Below are 16,020 nucleotides of genomic sequence, written 5' to 3' on the forward strand. Positions count from 1 at the left end.
TCGGTAATTGCATCCACCCCAGCAAACCAGTGAGTGAAAGTGCACCCGGTAGAGCGTCACTGGACCATCTAATGAAGGGCTCCACCAGCCTCTGCTGCAGACATGCAGCAGCCCACCCACCTGTGTAGAAATAGCAGCCTGCCATGCAGGTAATTATCAGGCCCGTCTCAGACACCTGGGGCTCCGCATAAACCTTCACACCTTCCCCAAGCCGCATTTTGGAGGCGCTTAGCTCCTTCCAGCTGCTTTTCACCTCCATGCATCCTCCTCAGTTTGTTACAGCAAACACTTTGACATTTCCTGTGTTGATTCATGTGGATCTGGTCTGATGTGGGTCAGGTGTAAAAAGGGAGAGCACGCTTGTTTTCCTGTGCCACATACAGTGTTCACTCATGATTCATCCCCGAGCTCCAACGTGTGATCACTCACTCCGATTCATGCAGCACAGTCCTCTGTTGAAACCGACTGAGAAAAAAAAACCTAAATCCGGCTTCATTCATGTGCTGCAGTTAACTGTGTGTGACTTCGTCTCACTTTACGTTTCCTGCATGTCTGACTGTCCCTGCTCGTCCTCAACTTAAAGAAACGTCTGAATTGCCAATGCGGATCTGGGTCTAATTGACAGTTTCGTTCACGCTCCAGTGTTAAAGCTTTTGCGCCAATCCTCTCCCCTTCCCCGTTTTCATCGCTTTCATAATTGCCACCAACATAATGACACAGTTGCTGTGGCAACCGTGTCTCTCTTTTTCTCTCTCTCTCTCACACACAAAGAAAGAAAGGAAAACACGCACGCACACGCACACACACACACACACACACACACACACACACACACTTTGGATCTCGGAGGTCTTCCGCTGAATTTAAATGAGCTTAAATTTGTATTTTCTCTACGTTTTGACCCCCCCCCCCCCCCTCCCTCCTCTCTGCCTTGTTTTTGACTTTCTTGAAGGAGGAACCCCTGAATGAGATCATTGTTTCTGTCAGAACCAGTCAAATGTAGGCCAGCAGGGTCAGTGAATTAGAGAGGGGGATGAAATGGAGGGGAATAAAGATGAACGCCACCAGTTGAATGGGCCTAATGACCGTCAGCGCCCGAGCAGCGCGGAGTTGAGAGTCTCATCAGCACCAGTCTGAGCGACCAATCACAGCGCTCCCCCACCGGCGGACCTCCGTGAGGCCAGTCGCAGTTAGGCGGTGTAACCTATCTCTCTTGGAAATTATGAAGGGAGCCAGCCTCAGTCAGCTCTAGATGGAGAAAAGTTAGATTGGGGGGGGGGGTTGATTTTTTTTTTCCCTTTCTCGCATCTCTTGGATAGTTGCGCTGTAACTTGCGCTGCACAACAAACGGAATTTTCCAGTGTAGTGTACTATAGGTGAATCGCCTTGTCACATGTATCAGGAAAAAAATCTCAGAACATCTCGTCTGGCACCGACTCTCTCCTCTCTCACACTTTCCCGCTCGCGTTTTTCTTTTTTTTCCTTTTTTCCTGCTCGCCGTGAGAATGGATTAACAGCAGCCCGATGGAGACGCACGAAGACCGAGCGAGATCTGCGGCGCTCGTAGAAAAAAACATTTAAAAAACAAAAAGTGCGGCAACAGTTCACCGTGTCCTGATCATCCTCTCGCTACAATAACAGGCTGCCATCTGAGAGACGCGGAGATAACAGTGCGCAGGCTCTCCAAGCGCTGCTCTCCAGCATCAAACCCCAGAGCAACGCACAGGTAAGACACGACATTATGCACCTTTCACCGCCGCCACACCGCTCACTCAATTACAGGTTTCATATCTTCATTGTGTGTGTTTGTGTTCGTGTGTGTGTGTGCGGGGGGAAAAAAAATGAGTTTTAGATGCATCAGCTGTGCGGGAGGCTGTCAAACAAAACATTTGGATGAAAGCTGCGCAACAGAAAACACACACACACGCACATACAGAGGCTTCACGCTGGGCAGACATGTTGTTTTTAATCACTTAAACACTTTATGGATAACTGGCAGCACACTGCGACATTAAGAACATGTTGGAATTAAGACACACATCCAGCCGGACTACACGCACGCACCGGCACGGATACACCCACGCACTTTTTAGCCTACTGATACATGCAAGTCATGTCCATAACCCGCATGCCTGTTCATTGCAAGTTGCAACTTATTAACCTAATGAAGGATGGATGTGTGTGTGGAGAGTCGGTGTCCACATCGCTCGGCTGATGCGGAGTCATTGCGCAGCAACTATTTGACAGATGAGACTGAGAAGCTGCTCCGCCGCTTTAATTAAGCGTCTTTTGCATCAACATGACTTCTGTTAAGGATTTTTCTTCCCTCCCTCATTGATTCACATCGCAGCGCGCTTTTTCTGCACCAGCTTTTTTTCTCCAGAACAAAAAAAAAAAAAAAAAAAAAAGAAAGAAAGAAAGAAAGAAGCCATTTTGTTTCATTTCCAACAAACACCTGTTGAAATTGTTGCATGCCCAGCCGTCTGCACAGCTGGTCAGTGGCATCCTGCGATGAAAGTAAGGGCGCCGTTTGGTTCATTTTTTTTGCTTTGGCACAGTTGCTTGCGATAGCCGGGGATGCGTGCAAACGGTTTTGTTCTCCCTCCAGTGGCCGTGGACCTCAGGGATGCATCTCCACAGCTCTGAATGTGTGCCCTTCACCCTTTGGTTCCCATCCTCCTCCTCCTCCTCTCTCTCTCTCTCTCTCTCTCTCTCTCTCACTCCCTCTCTCTCTCTCTTCTCTACTGCATTGCTTCAGCAGCACCATGTAGAGATGCCTTCAGGAAAACAGTTGCCTCTGGAAAGATGTCATATGAGACTTCATGCTTTTAGGAGACTCATTTGAAATTTTCAAGCTGCATTTGCAGCTTTATCTGGGAGTGGTTTGGATATTTTGGCCAGAGAGAGCCCCCTGAGTCATGAAGTGAATGGAGCCGGAGCAGAAAATATGGTAATAGAAGGCATCGGTGTCATCTTGTCGAGCAAGAGACGGGGCAGATGTGACTTTGAAATCTGGTCTGGCTAATGGGTGTAGATTGGATTCTGCCTCCCTTCTCTTTCACTGCCTCTTTCACTCACACACAGACAGAGCTGCAGTGCTATTCTGAGAGAGTTAGCTGCCTCAACCCACGCACAGAATCTGAGAAAGAGAGAAAGGCAGAACGAGGGAGAAAGAGGAGAAGGAGGGGAGCAAAAGGGAATAAAGGAGAGGAAGACTATGAGGAGGTTTACAGAATTTGCCCTCACATGCACAAAGCCTCTTCACAGCTCCAAAATCCTCCACCTTTAACTCTTCTAACAGCAGCTGATCTCCAGTCTTGATCAGCACTCCTCTTGTGTGTGTGGCATTGACTGTATTTGCAGATCTGTTTGTGTGATGTGCTGTGTTGTATTGGTAAGTGCTGGGAGAAATGTACTTGATTCTGTGCCACCCACACACCGCCCTCCCACTCATGGTCGTCTCTGCATCTATACCTCTGGCTCTTCCCGCTCGCCACAATCTCTTTGCTCATTTAAATCCCTACCCTGCATTTATCCCTTTCTCTCTTTCTCTGGCTTTTCAGGAGCGTGTTCCTCCTGCAACCAAACAGGCACACTAACACACACACACACTCGCCGTGCAATTAATGAAAGCGACAGTGTTGCGTGCAGGCAGAATGTGTGTCAATAAGTGAGGAGGAGAGCTTCTCTTCTAACCATGCCTCTCGTCTGTGTTGCAGCGGACGCTCGGCCAACCCGTCCCAAGGTTTGCCGGCGCGTAAACCTGAAGACATTTCTGAAAATCAAGCAGAGGTCAGAAGGTCAGAGGAGCATGTAACTGAAACAAGTGGAGCCCTCGGTGATTTCAGCATTCTGTCTCCCCCATCTGTGCCTACATTCTCCGCCACAGATAGGGACGTTTTGATAATTACATATAATTATAATTTCTGTGGGAGACAGATCTGCTTCTGTCTATTATTGCCAACACCTCCAACACAATAACTTCACACATTTACATATTTCTCCACAAAAGTGATATTCTTTGAACCTCGGAGACAGATCAGGAATAATTTCACTTCGAGAGAGAGACATGTCACATGGAGAAGCAGCGCGCCATTCAGTTCATGTCTAATTAGTGATACAGTTGAATGACACGGCCTGAATGCAAAAGCTTTTAAAATCTGTGACGTTTGCTTCGTTTTGAGATGTGTTTTACAGGCTGGGAGCCGCTTCCTCGCTTTATGCTTACTCCTAATATTCAGCTGTTACAGTCTTCTAGCACCTAAGCCGAGCCTCCCTCATTATCACCCCCCGGCCCAATCACAGTAACAGTCCGTGCCAGGCGAGTACTGATGCACATTAATCCAACCATAGCGGAGATTGAGACAAAGTGCGTGGTGTATCTATAGATGTGCCTAGAACACGTTAACATGGAGAGATGCTCCATAGAGACTAGGCATCATTAACAGACAGTGTTCATCCGTGATTGTTTACATTGCCAGAAAACACCAAATACAAGAAATGAATTATAGATTTCATACATTTTTCCAGAAAAGAATCGCTTGCAGCTTAAATAAGTGCCAATTGTGAATGTATGTAGTGCCAGGAGTGAACAAAACAGACAAAAGTGTTTACATTTGACAAAACACAGGCCATACACTACTGTTCAAGTGCCACGATCAGCACAGGAATGTACAGGACTGCCATATTTTATTAAAACGTACTTGCTACTAATTTTATAAGTGGTTAGAGAAAATTATTCCCCCCAGCAGCACGTCAGATTTGTTCTTTTGTTCAGTGGGACATGTAGAACAAGGCACTGAGGAATAAAAGCATGAAGATTGTCGTTCTCAATTTGTCCTTTTTACAAAGATGCATCCATTTTAGTGTTCCAGACTGGAGAGGTGTTTTCGGAGGGCAAAAGATGAAGTCATTACGAATGCAGAGTTCCTTTCTAGCAGCAAATTAAAACCATTTGAACAACATTATCAGCAATTATTGAAACCTACCAAGTGATCTTGATAGTGTTAGTCCTTTTCATATTCATTGTTCCTGACCTTTTCTATTATTACAAAACACAAAAACAGGCTTCAGATTTCATCATCCTGCATTACTGAATGAAACTATTGATACATCATCAATATCCAGTAGGTTGTACATGCTACTTGAATATTTCACATGCCGTTTTAGTGGGTTAAACTGCAAAAGCGGATACATAGTGCAACTGCATTGACTCAACAACAGAAAATAGATCTCTTAGTCATGTAAAAATGACGCCCACCACCAATCTCCGAGTCCTCGCTGTCTCCCTGCTCTCCCTCCTTACTGCCCCACTTACCACTGTCGTGGAGACCTCTCCATCGCCCCCTCCTCAGCACTTAGACCGCTCAGGGAGACCGATCACCGAGGAGCCCAAGACTGCCCCTGGCACCTCTCTTCTGCTCCTCGCCATGCAGGCCAATATCAGGCCAGCTGCTCTCCAAAGCAGGACCAAAACCCCTGAAAAACTTCCAGAAACCTCAGAGGGAGTTCTAGAGACGCCTCCAAGACCCCTTCCCCAGGTCATGTTCCCCAAGAATGTGACCTCATCCGAGGCCCTCGCACCTCCCTTAGGTGCTGCCCAGGTGGCGCCCATTCGACCCCGCATGATGGATATATGGATGGATGTATGTCGGGGTTATTATGACGTAATGGGACACTTTGACAGCGCTTTCAACTGCTCCAAGGACACCTTCGTCTTTTGCTGTGGAACGTGCCACTACCGCTTCTGCTGCCCTGAGCGAAGCCGGCAACTGGAGCAAGAAAGCTGTAAAAACTATGACTCTCCAGACTGGGCCAAGCCACAGACAGACTCCATATTGTTACCAGAGGAATTAGGTCCCGACCCAGACTTCGATCCACTGAAGCAGCAGAGCCACAACACCGGCTTCGTCATCGGTGGTGTGATTGTGTTCATGGTGGCTGTCGCTGTGGGCATCAAGGTGGTCTTCAACAAGGTGCAACAGGAAGCCAACCAAAGGGACCTCAACATGCCCAGGTGAGGCTTTGGATTTTCTTTTCTTTCTTTTCTCACAGCTGGATTTTTCACTGTATGTATGAAATTAGGTTTTCAGGACTCCATAAATGGCCCAGATTTATCATTCTGGGCTCAGAATACTGTTGTTAGTCATCAGCTGAAACATATTTGATCTTCATCAAGTGGCTGCTGCAGAATTCACGGTTGTTTGGATTCCCCTGGGCTCTTTAGCTCATATATGGCCCGTAATCCTGGCAGTAAAGATTTACATTTTGATTTTTGTACAGGTCACATTTTACTATCTTGTGCTCCAGTCGTGGAGGATGATGTTTGTAGACCGTCGCTGAGCGTTGGTTGATCCCTTAAAGAATGCTAATGATTGACAATGTATTGTTTTTCATTATTATTCACAAATTTATATGCAAACAATTGGCAAGTGGTTGAGAAAAAGGCTTTGGCTGAATCCTTCACAATTTGAATATAGTATATTTCTGTCAAAATATAAGATGGATGCTTGATAAATTGCATCACATCAATCTTTCTTCCTCACTAAATATGGTTGATCTGTTGCGAATCAAATACAGTGATATAACAAAATCACAATATTTATGCCAAATATAAACAGACCGTAGTGCCAGACCTAAAAACATAGACTGATAAGCATTACCTCATGTTTCATTAATATGATTTTGAATTTTATTTGGTGTTTTTTCTTTTTGCTCCTGTTCATTATATCATTAGAGCCCTGGTTGACATGTTGCGGCACCAGTCGAGCCCAGTCCAGCAGGACGAGAGAAACAACAGCGTGGCTCTGACTGTAGGGGACGGAACAGGGACACTGGGGAGACCTCCAAAAAATCTTTATGCCCCAGGACTACCCAGCAAGGACAACAGATGTGAGGGTGTAGGGCTTTTACTGCACCGATGAATAGCACAATCAGAGGCACAATCAGAGCTTTTGTAATTGCGTCCTCTGTAAGCTGAGGCGCGTTGTGTTAGTCACGTCTTGATGTGAATGCAGGTTTTTATTTCTTTTGTCTCACCACCGAGATATCTTTGTAATCATTATGGAAACAAGAATCCTCAATGGTGGTGTGCACAATCTTAAATCTTTAATTTTGTGTGATAATACACAGTCAGACTTCAAGATTCAAGTAGTTAAATGTACAGGAATCTGGAGTTTAGTGCTTTTAAAATATGTGTGTTTTACATGATGATGCTGAGAAGCTCTGTGCATTTGAACTGATGTGATGCAGATACATAAATGTCTGTTGCTACCATGATCTTTTTATGCTGGCATCGCTGTCTGACATCCATTTTGAGCTGATTACCTTGTCTTCTTTTGACTTGCAGTGGGCAATCTGCAACACAATTTCATCCACTCGTCGGGCACCAGCCCCAAACACACTGCAACTATCGGTAAGGCAGCTGGTGAGAGCCGGCCTCCTATGTAAATTACATGTAATCACCACAATGCTTCATTTACTTCGTTCAGTTTTAAGCTCAAAAGTAGTCTCATTCATCCCAACAATAATGATGATTATCAGAGCTGCGGTCGCTTGTGTTGGTGTTGAAAGGAAGTTAAAGTCTGTGTGTTCCAGTGAATGCTAGCAGATTCACACACCGCTACATGCGGCGCGCAATATCCAGAGGAGCAAATCTCATTTAACACACAGTCGTTTTCTCCCTGTGGTCTCTGTAGAGCGCACCCCTCGGATGAACAATGCTCAGCTGGCAGCTGGAGGCACCCTGCTCTCCAGTAAACACAACAACACCAAATCCCAGCCTTCCTTCCACCACTCCCTGCACAACCTGGCTCAGCTGCCGCCCTCCTATGAGAGCGCCACCAAGCCGGAGCTCAACAGATACTCCTCGCTCAAACGCCTCGGTGAGTACCTTCATTTCGAAATGAGGACAGTCTGTCTGCCCCTTGCTCCTCTTACAGCTCTGTTTCTGCAGCTGCTTCATTTCATTTTTCAGTGCTGATGCATGGTGACACTCTTGACACTATGGCATAAAGTGCAGGATGCGTCATAATGTGCTGAGGCTATTTACTGTGGTGATAAACAATTCAGAGAAATTCTGTTTGGCTTCCAGAAAAAGGTCTTGATGAGTACTCGTCTGGTTACTGCACCACCAAGCGCCGGCCTCACACAGCCCAGCCGGCCCTCCAGTCCTCTCAGCATCACCTCCACTGGGGTGGAGACTACACCCTCAGTGGAAGAGGAACCCTCCCGAGGCATGCAGCCCGTCCCTGGATCCCACCGCCACCTTCTGGCATGCCTGCTTCACCCACCCCAAATCCTTACCCTCTGGATCCCCCTGAGCCGCAGTACAACCCCAATTACGACACTCTCTCCAAGCCTGCGAGGAAAGTCAAGTCCACTGACCAGCTGCTCAATATGGGTGACGTCCCTGGCAACACGGGGACCCTGTCCAGGCTGTCCAAGAACCAGCAACACCAGTACTACAAAGCCATGGCTGCCTCCAATAAGAACTCCAACACGCAGACCCTCACCAGGAAGACCCAAGACAGGCGAGAGGAGAGGCAGCAGGAACGGCTTCTCATGTCCCCGGACCATCTGGAGGAGAGGATGGGGGTCGTAGATCCATATGCCCACACACCAGGAGGGATCGTCCCCACGCTGCCCCGCCAGCAAAAGGCCCAGTCCCAGCAGAACGTCTGCGCCACGCCCTCCCTCGACCGCCACCACATGATCAAGATGAACTCTCACCCCACGTCCGGACGAGAGCAGGAGAGGAGCACGGCCATGACGGGGCACATGAGCGGGGGCATGGGCTGGGCAGGGGAGATGCCTGGGGCGGGAGTTGTCATGGGAACGGGAACACTAGGGGGCCACAGCGCCAGGAGGATGGCTTTTGCGCAGAAAAGGCAGAACACCATTGAGCAGCTACATTTCATACCAGGAGGGGGAGGTGGGGGGTCAGCAGGAAGTGGAGGAGGGAGTCAGGGGATCAGGACGGGGAGTAAAAATGAGGTGACGGTGTGAGGTGAGGTCTGTGCCTAATGTAGAGTTTACCCCTCATCCAAGGTTTGGGAATAGATCACCCTTCTGCATTTAACTATTAGATAAACTAAGACATAAAACTAGAAGTATTAAGTATAGTAACAGTATAACTTGTTTAGGCTATTCAAATTAGTGTTATCTTGTAATTAAATAGCTTAAATATGATTACTTAATTAAAAATCTAAGTGGGGAGTATCTGTTCCAATTATGTGATAGCCTACATCAGCCATATTTTGTAAGAAAAGTTGCCATATTGCCATATACAGCGGTGCCATTACTTGTAGAAAGACTGACTGGGAGGGTGAAACAAAACCAACAGAAGTGTTGTTCATAATTTTTTTTTTATATATGTTTTTCAAAAAGTACTCAGGAGCCATATTAGATAGGGAACGAGACGATACTAAAAAAAAAGAGAATCAAACGGGGGACCATGTGGAATATTGTATCACAGAATTTAATAGAGAACTGAGCCAACCACCTGCTGGACCGTCAGCCCTCACCGACAATGATTTATTAAACTGGATCTCATGGGTGAAAGGACCAGATGAGTCTGTGTGCCTGGTGAGGGTTTTTTGGAGATGTGACGCTCAGCTGAACACAACCTCATCCTCACACAGGGAGACAGAACTGATTTTCGTCGCTTCCTACAGTATGTAAATGAGCGGACGCCGCGGTGGGGGCTGTTTCTGACTGGGACACAGCAGCCTGACACTGTTGGCAGGACTCCGCGCCCGATTTAAACAACGGACGTACCCACATTACAAATCTGACGCCTGGGTTGCCTAGATTTCCATGTGACCTTAGATCAAATCCCAGAGGAACTCAGACTCTGATCACTGTTACACCACACGAGTGTACACCAATGTTAGATTATGGGTTAGTTTTCCCTAATGTTTCCATTTATAGATCAGGACCTAACTGTAAAAACAACGGGCTACCAAATAATCTAGAGCCATCCGTCACGTTATTACAAAAACATCTTGACATAAACGAGTCAAGAGGTAACAGAAAAGACGTATGTGTTCAGTTTACCAATAAGAAGGCAACTTGCTTTAATGTAGGTTGTGCACGAAAGAGCAAAGGTTTTTCTACAGAGCACAAATGAATAGAGCGTGACGCAGCGGTTGCACTTACACAACTGTCCTTCAAAGCCATTTATGGAGATACAAAGAAAATACCACAGAGGAAGCTGGTCTGACAATCACCGTTTTCTTATTCTCACCAGGTGACAAATTATACAAGTCAGTGATATTTTGTTCTGTCAAAGGATTGGCTTTGGAGAAAGCCGAAAAACCTCTGAGTCAGGAGAAGAGGGCCACCTGAGGCCCCCTCCTGCATGGCTCCGAATGCCGTAAGAGACTCCGAGGGTTAGGAAGCCCTGCCCATCCTCAAGACGAAGACCTTGCTGTATCATATCGCACTTCAGCCAGTATGAGTTAAAAAAAAAAAAAAAACAGAAAAGAGAAAAAAAAATCATCATCAATAACAACGCTTATCAATACTAAGGGCTATCCTATCCTATATACTGTAGTATGTGATATCTGTGGTCCATATAAAATGCTATCTCTTTCTCTTGATTTTGTGTTGATATTGTCATGATGTATTAAGTATTAATGTGTACAAAAAACAAGAGCAATTTAAGCACAGTTCAAAGAGAAACACAGAGACAAAAAACTTTGCACAAATCTACCCCCCTGATATTTGCACCAGATACAGACTTACTTTGTATCACATCCTCGAGGTTTACATTCTGTACGAGCACGGCTGAAAGTGTGACTGATCAATGGAAGGTATTGTATCGAGCGTGGGGGTTGTTTCATTTATTTATTTTTTGAATCAGGAGAAATCGGAGATAATTGTGAAGATCAAAGAGGGAGCTTGTTACCGCTCGGTTTTTGTTCAGTCGTGAAAGGATACAGAGATGAAACAGTGATAAACAGAAACACAGATTTCATTCGGACAATCTTCCTATACACAGTGCTACATGTAGTTGTTATGAATATGATGGAGTGTTATTATTAATAATTATTATAACTGTTATGGTTATTATTAACAATTATCTTATGATGTGATGTTCTTTTACTTGGTGGGATTTAAGTGTTTATTGTTTTTAGATAACTAGCATTCTCATGACTAGTTGGTTTTTCATACATCTGGTCATAAATTCAAGTTTTTAAAAACATTCTGACTCTTGATGCATGCCAGCTCCATTTCATTGAGAGGCATTTACAGTATGCCTGGATTACAGGGTCATCGACGCTTATATGGCCAACTTTCCAGCTGTATGTACTGTGCCTAGACATCGGCCTTATTCTTGATCTCAAGTGATTACTTAGGTTTCCACTCGGGTACAAAAAACATCTATTGAAAAAATCTGCAGCCTTCTAAACGTATGTGTAGACGACAGTGGTGAGGGATAGATGTGTTTTGGGACGGGCCAGAAGTTATTAAGACTGGAGACGGTCTCCACTGCAGCAGCCTGACCCAATACCTTATAATGGGTTGTACACTCTAAACCCACGATGCCATAATGTATGTGTGTTCGGATGAATGTTTATTACACAGGTTGGAGAGAGATGGAGGTCTAATGGAAACCTGAATGCTTCGAGTGCAGTGTCTTTTTCAGGGAAATAGGACAGACGACATACAGTAGTATTAGATTTTTTTAATAGAGCCACAAAAGGTCTGTAGCAAAGTCTGTAATATCTCACAAGCCATATCCATCGAAACTCATCATCACACTTTTATAAATGGTTATTCTAATTTGTGCAAGTATTGTATTTTGTATAGCTAGTACAATCAGAATATTTTGAGTGATCTCTTCGGCATTAATTTGAGGATTCAACAAATTATGTGTTAGTATTTAATGAATTGTACAGTGCCAAACTCATAACATTTTGTTGTCTTTCTATTGTCATAGCCTCCTACAAAACTACAGGGGTTATTTCTTTTTCACAACTGAGATCTAATACATAGACAAGTAAGCAAAAAAAAACGAACAAGCTTGTTATCAGAAAGAAATGAATGAATATGGTGTGTGTTTTTACCATTATGAATTCATTTAGAGAGAGGATGGTTAATGGCCACCTGAAATGTGAAGCATCACTAACAGTAAATTGTAAGGACAGGAACCGTGTCCAATAATCAAATTCATGGATTTATTTTCATGCCTATAAATTTCAAAAACAACCCTTTTGTTATTGTTCAATGCATTGATCCCCTTGGATACGACAGTGACTTACAAAGAATTTGTATAATAAAGTTGGTGGAAAAAAAATGTTTTGTGTTTCATTATAGTGTGTGAGATTTCTTTAATTATTATGTTTTACCTTAGTTGCTATCTCTGTAGTTCTTCTACCCAGGATCGATGAATGCTATGTAAGACCATTTCCGCCAGTTAAAGAATTTCTTTTTGAAAACTTAGCCTTAATAAAAAAAAATTCCATATATATTTCCATGATAAGTCACAATTATGAGATAGAAAGTAGAAATTAGGCGTAAAAAGTAATTATTATGACATAAAAAGCCTAAATTATGAGATAAAAGAAATAAGAGTTGAAATTGTGAGACAAATAGTCAAGAAAAGTTGAGATAAAAAGTCATCTTCAACTTTAAATGTTGACTTTTTGTGCCATAATAATGACTTACAATGAAAATATTTATTATCATTATTATCAATGATATGATATGCGCTACGATACAACTTTATTGTCATTATCCACTGAAATTAATTTTGCATCCTCAGGCAACTCCGCTCAAGACGTTTACACACAAATTAAACACACAGTTACACATATGGCACGTATTCATAAAAGCACATTGAGCAGTTATAAGCATGGAACATATCCTCAGATCCAGATCTATTTAGCAGCACAATGAATTTGGTTTAGCAACAGGACAGACTGATGTCTAAAAGTAATTCAATTAAAAGAAAACAATGATAAGACAATGTAAACTGCATACGCCTTACAATTATGTTTTGATTAGACTTTCTGAGGGAAAATTGTTCTTCTGCATTTTGCAGGGTGCGATACCCACAAACACTCTCCAGTGGAGCCTGGAGGCTCAAATTTATCTATCTAAGACTTCTATATTCATGGTTTGCACGCCGATAATTCTGGACTATATTCAGTAGGATTAATTTTCTATCTAATCTAGTTAAATTGACACTCTTTTTAAACTTAAACACATGGAATCAAGTTTAAGCAGAAAATCTGTGTCTTCTGTACAGAATTTAGCTGACAGACATACATGTACTCACTTACAGGTAAAAGTCCTGCAGAAAAAATGTAACCAAATGTTATGGTCTATTATATCCATATATTATGTGTTATATATTATAAAATTGGATTATTATTACTGATGCATTCATCTGTAGCTGTTGAGGTAAAACTAATTTTAACTGATGAGCATCTTAATCTACAAAAAGGCATCTTATTTCATAAGCTTGTCGTATTTTTGTGAGAAAAGTCAGAATCTATGAAGTAACTAGTACTATATTGGTCTAATAAATGTAAATGTGCAATATTCTGCTCTGAATTGTGAGGAGGTGTGATTGTAGTAGAAGTATGAAGTATCAAAGTAACTCAAAATTGCACTTACAGCCTGGTTACTCAAACATCTTATCACAAAAATTCAGCGATGAATATGGAAACTGATTAAAGAATATTTCTCCTCTCATTGCTCACTGATTATATATATATATATTTATATATAGTTCATACACAGGCTGAGGTGTGGGGAATATTTGTGCAAATCTCTAACTGACTTCAGACATATGCCTAACATATGTTTGTGCAACCAGCCACACAGTTTTGAGACCACTGGCTTGGTCAGAAGCAATATGTTATGAAATTGAGATTCTAAAAATAACCACAAGACAAATTAATTGTGAGGGGTCAAACCGGAACAGCTCTATAATAACAAAAAGCCTTTTAGTCTTCAGTAGGTTAGTAAGCACACAGAGCAGGTCTGTGATAAAATCCCACCACACAGGATGTGAGATATTGTATAAGCCACAGTAAGGCTTTACGGTGCCAGTGGGAGTGGACAACAGTGCTTTTAAATGAAATGAAAAGGTGAAATTGTCTTCATATAATTCACAGCTCTAGTGCAGAGTTATATCATACTGTACCTGCTGGATCCTTAGAGGGAGGTGAGGGCTATGGAGCTCATATTTAAAACCTCCTGTGAATACATTTATTGCATTGAGACGTATGAGGGCTTAAATGAAAGAGCAGACTGTGGCATTGTACTGATACAGATATAATTTTTACAGGAGGAAGACAAAGAGAACAAAAAATTATTATGTTTGACTTAGGCAGCGGCTGCCACTGATGCATTACAATCATTGTAATTTGCACATTTCACCACCAGGAGGTTCAGTGGCTGCTCAGCTCTGAGGCAAAACCTGCATTAAGCCTTCACTCAACATTTCATAATTCAGCCCTCATGAAAACAGCAGAGCAATAATATTTGACTATTCTCTGATATTATCATGGATGAATAAGCTGCCTAAACTGCTCAACACCTGTCACCATTCATATACATGCATCATATATCATCTAAGTCAAGCAAAACCCTGTTTTTCACATATTACGCTCAGGTCATGACACTGACTACAGCTGAGAAAGACTGCAAAATTACCAGAAAAGACGAATTAATATTCAAATTGCAAATGAGAGTGTGTGCGTCAAGGCTTTCTGGTAAAAGATTCTGTGTCCTAAGAGCTCTGTGCACACGATTAGCATCCTAACCCAGGCATGATTACCATCCTTAAAAATCAGAGCTGAAATTATTCACATCTGTGATTAAAATGACTGAATGAAAGAAGTATTTGATGATAAAATGACGATGTAGCCTGAGGGTAAGTTCTCGTGTCATCCATGACGTTTATCAAAGGAAGAACACAAATCATATGTCATATCTATATTTCTTAATCATCTCATTGATCTGGAAATGGAGTTTCTTGATTTAGGGCTGATCACTTTTAGACCGGCTCAGTTGTATAGATCTGTTGTTGGGATAGACGAGAGTAAATGTAGGCCTTGAGAAATGAGTGTGTCTTGTGTTCATAAATGCATTTCATACACCAGTTACAAGCTTTACTATAATTTTTTTACAGCCAAGAATTATGGGTATTTTTGTGACTAAGAGACCAGAGATAAATGAAATTACAAGGTCTTGGTTTCATGTAACAGTTCTTTGTGAATACCATTTTATGTTACAGATTATATGATATCCAGACAAACTAGACTAGCGGTTCTCAACCTTTTTGAGAAAAAAACAGTTTGTGACCCCAGCACTGGGACTTCTCCTACGCACCTGTCGATCCTCAGGTGTGCAAAAGCTGTACTCTGTGAACTCACAACATCCTGAAAGGGCCAAAAGGAAAAAAGAGGTTTGTTTCTCCAATCAGAACTCATGTGGATGCACACTCCACAAATTCAAGGCAAATCATATCACTGATACAGGAAATGTAATGTAAGAAACTATTCCCGTTAAAATATTACTTTAGTCTCCACAACCATCTGCTGACCCCTGGAAATGATTTCACAACCCCCAGGTTGAGAACCAATGAACAAGACTAGGTAGACTGTCCAAGGAGATACATGTCCTTTTAAATATGATCTTCTTTATTTATTACAATAAGCCTACTAATGTTCTATCATCTATCTTATTCATTCATACACCATACATATCTTTTAACACATATATACGTATGTGAAACATTTATTCATTCTGATCAGACTTTCACGACACGGTTATCGTGGTAAAATTAATTCATGTTTACAACATTATTGTGATATTTCTGGAAAATCTGCAAAGAATAATGCTATCATGTTTAACTTTGTTTACTGTGTTGAGGGAGGAATACCAGTGAAGGGAGGTGGAGCTGGAGTCTTTAATAAATAGCGAAAAGGGAACCAGATGACCTGATAAACAAAAGATCCACACAGCCAAACATCTGCACTGGATTATTTACAGGATATTATT

At 42.7% G+C, this 16,020-nt stretch overlaps 1 protein-coding gene across 1 annotated transcript; it reads left to right on the forward strand.

The window, feature by feature from the left end:
* The first annotated feature begins 5,249 nt into the window (after window positions 1-5,249).
* On the forward strand, window positions 5,250-9,006 carry shisa7a (shisa family member 7a). Its single transcript, XM_073484546.1, has 5 exons — window positions 5,250-6,016; window positions 6,737-6,891; window positions 7,349-7,414; window positions 7,698-7,883; window positions 8,093-9,006. The coding sequence occupies exons 1-5, from the start codon at window positions 5,250-5,252 to the stop codon at window positions 9,004-9,006; spliced, it is 2,088 nt and encodes a 695-aa protein (XP_073340647.1).
* Window positions 9,007-16,020: the final 7,014 nt, after the last annotated feature.

The sequence above is a fragment of the Pagrus major genome, chromosome 17, assembly GCF_040436345.1.
Source record: "Pagrus major chromosome 17, Pma_NU_1.0".
NCBI classification, from domain to species: Eukaryota; Metazoa; Chordata; class Actinopteri; order Spariformes; family Sparidae; genus Pagrus; species Pagrus major.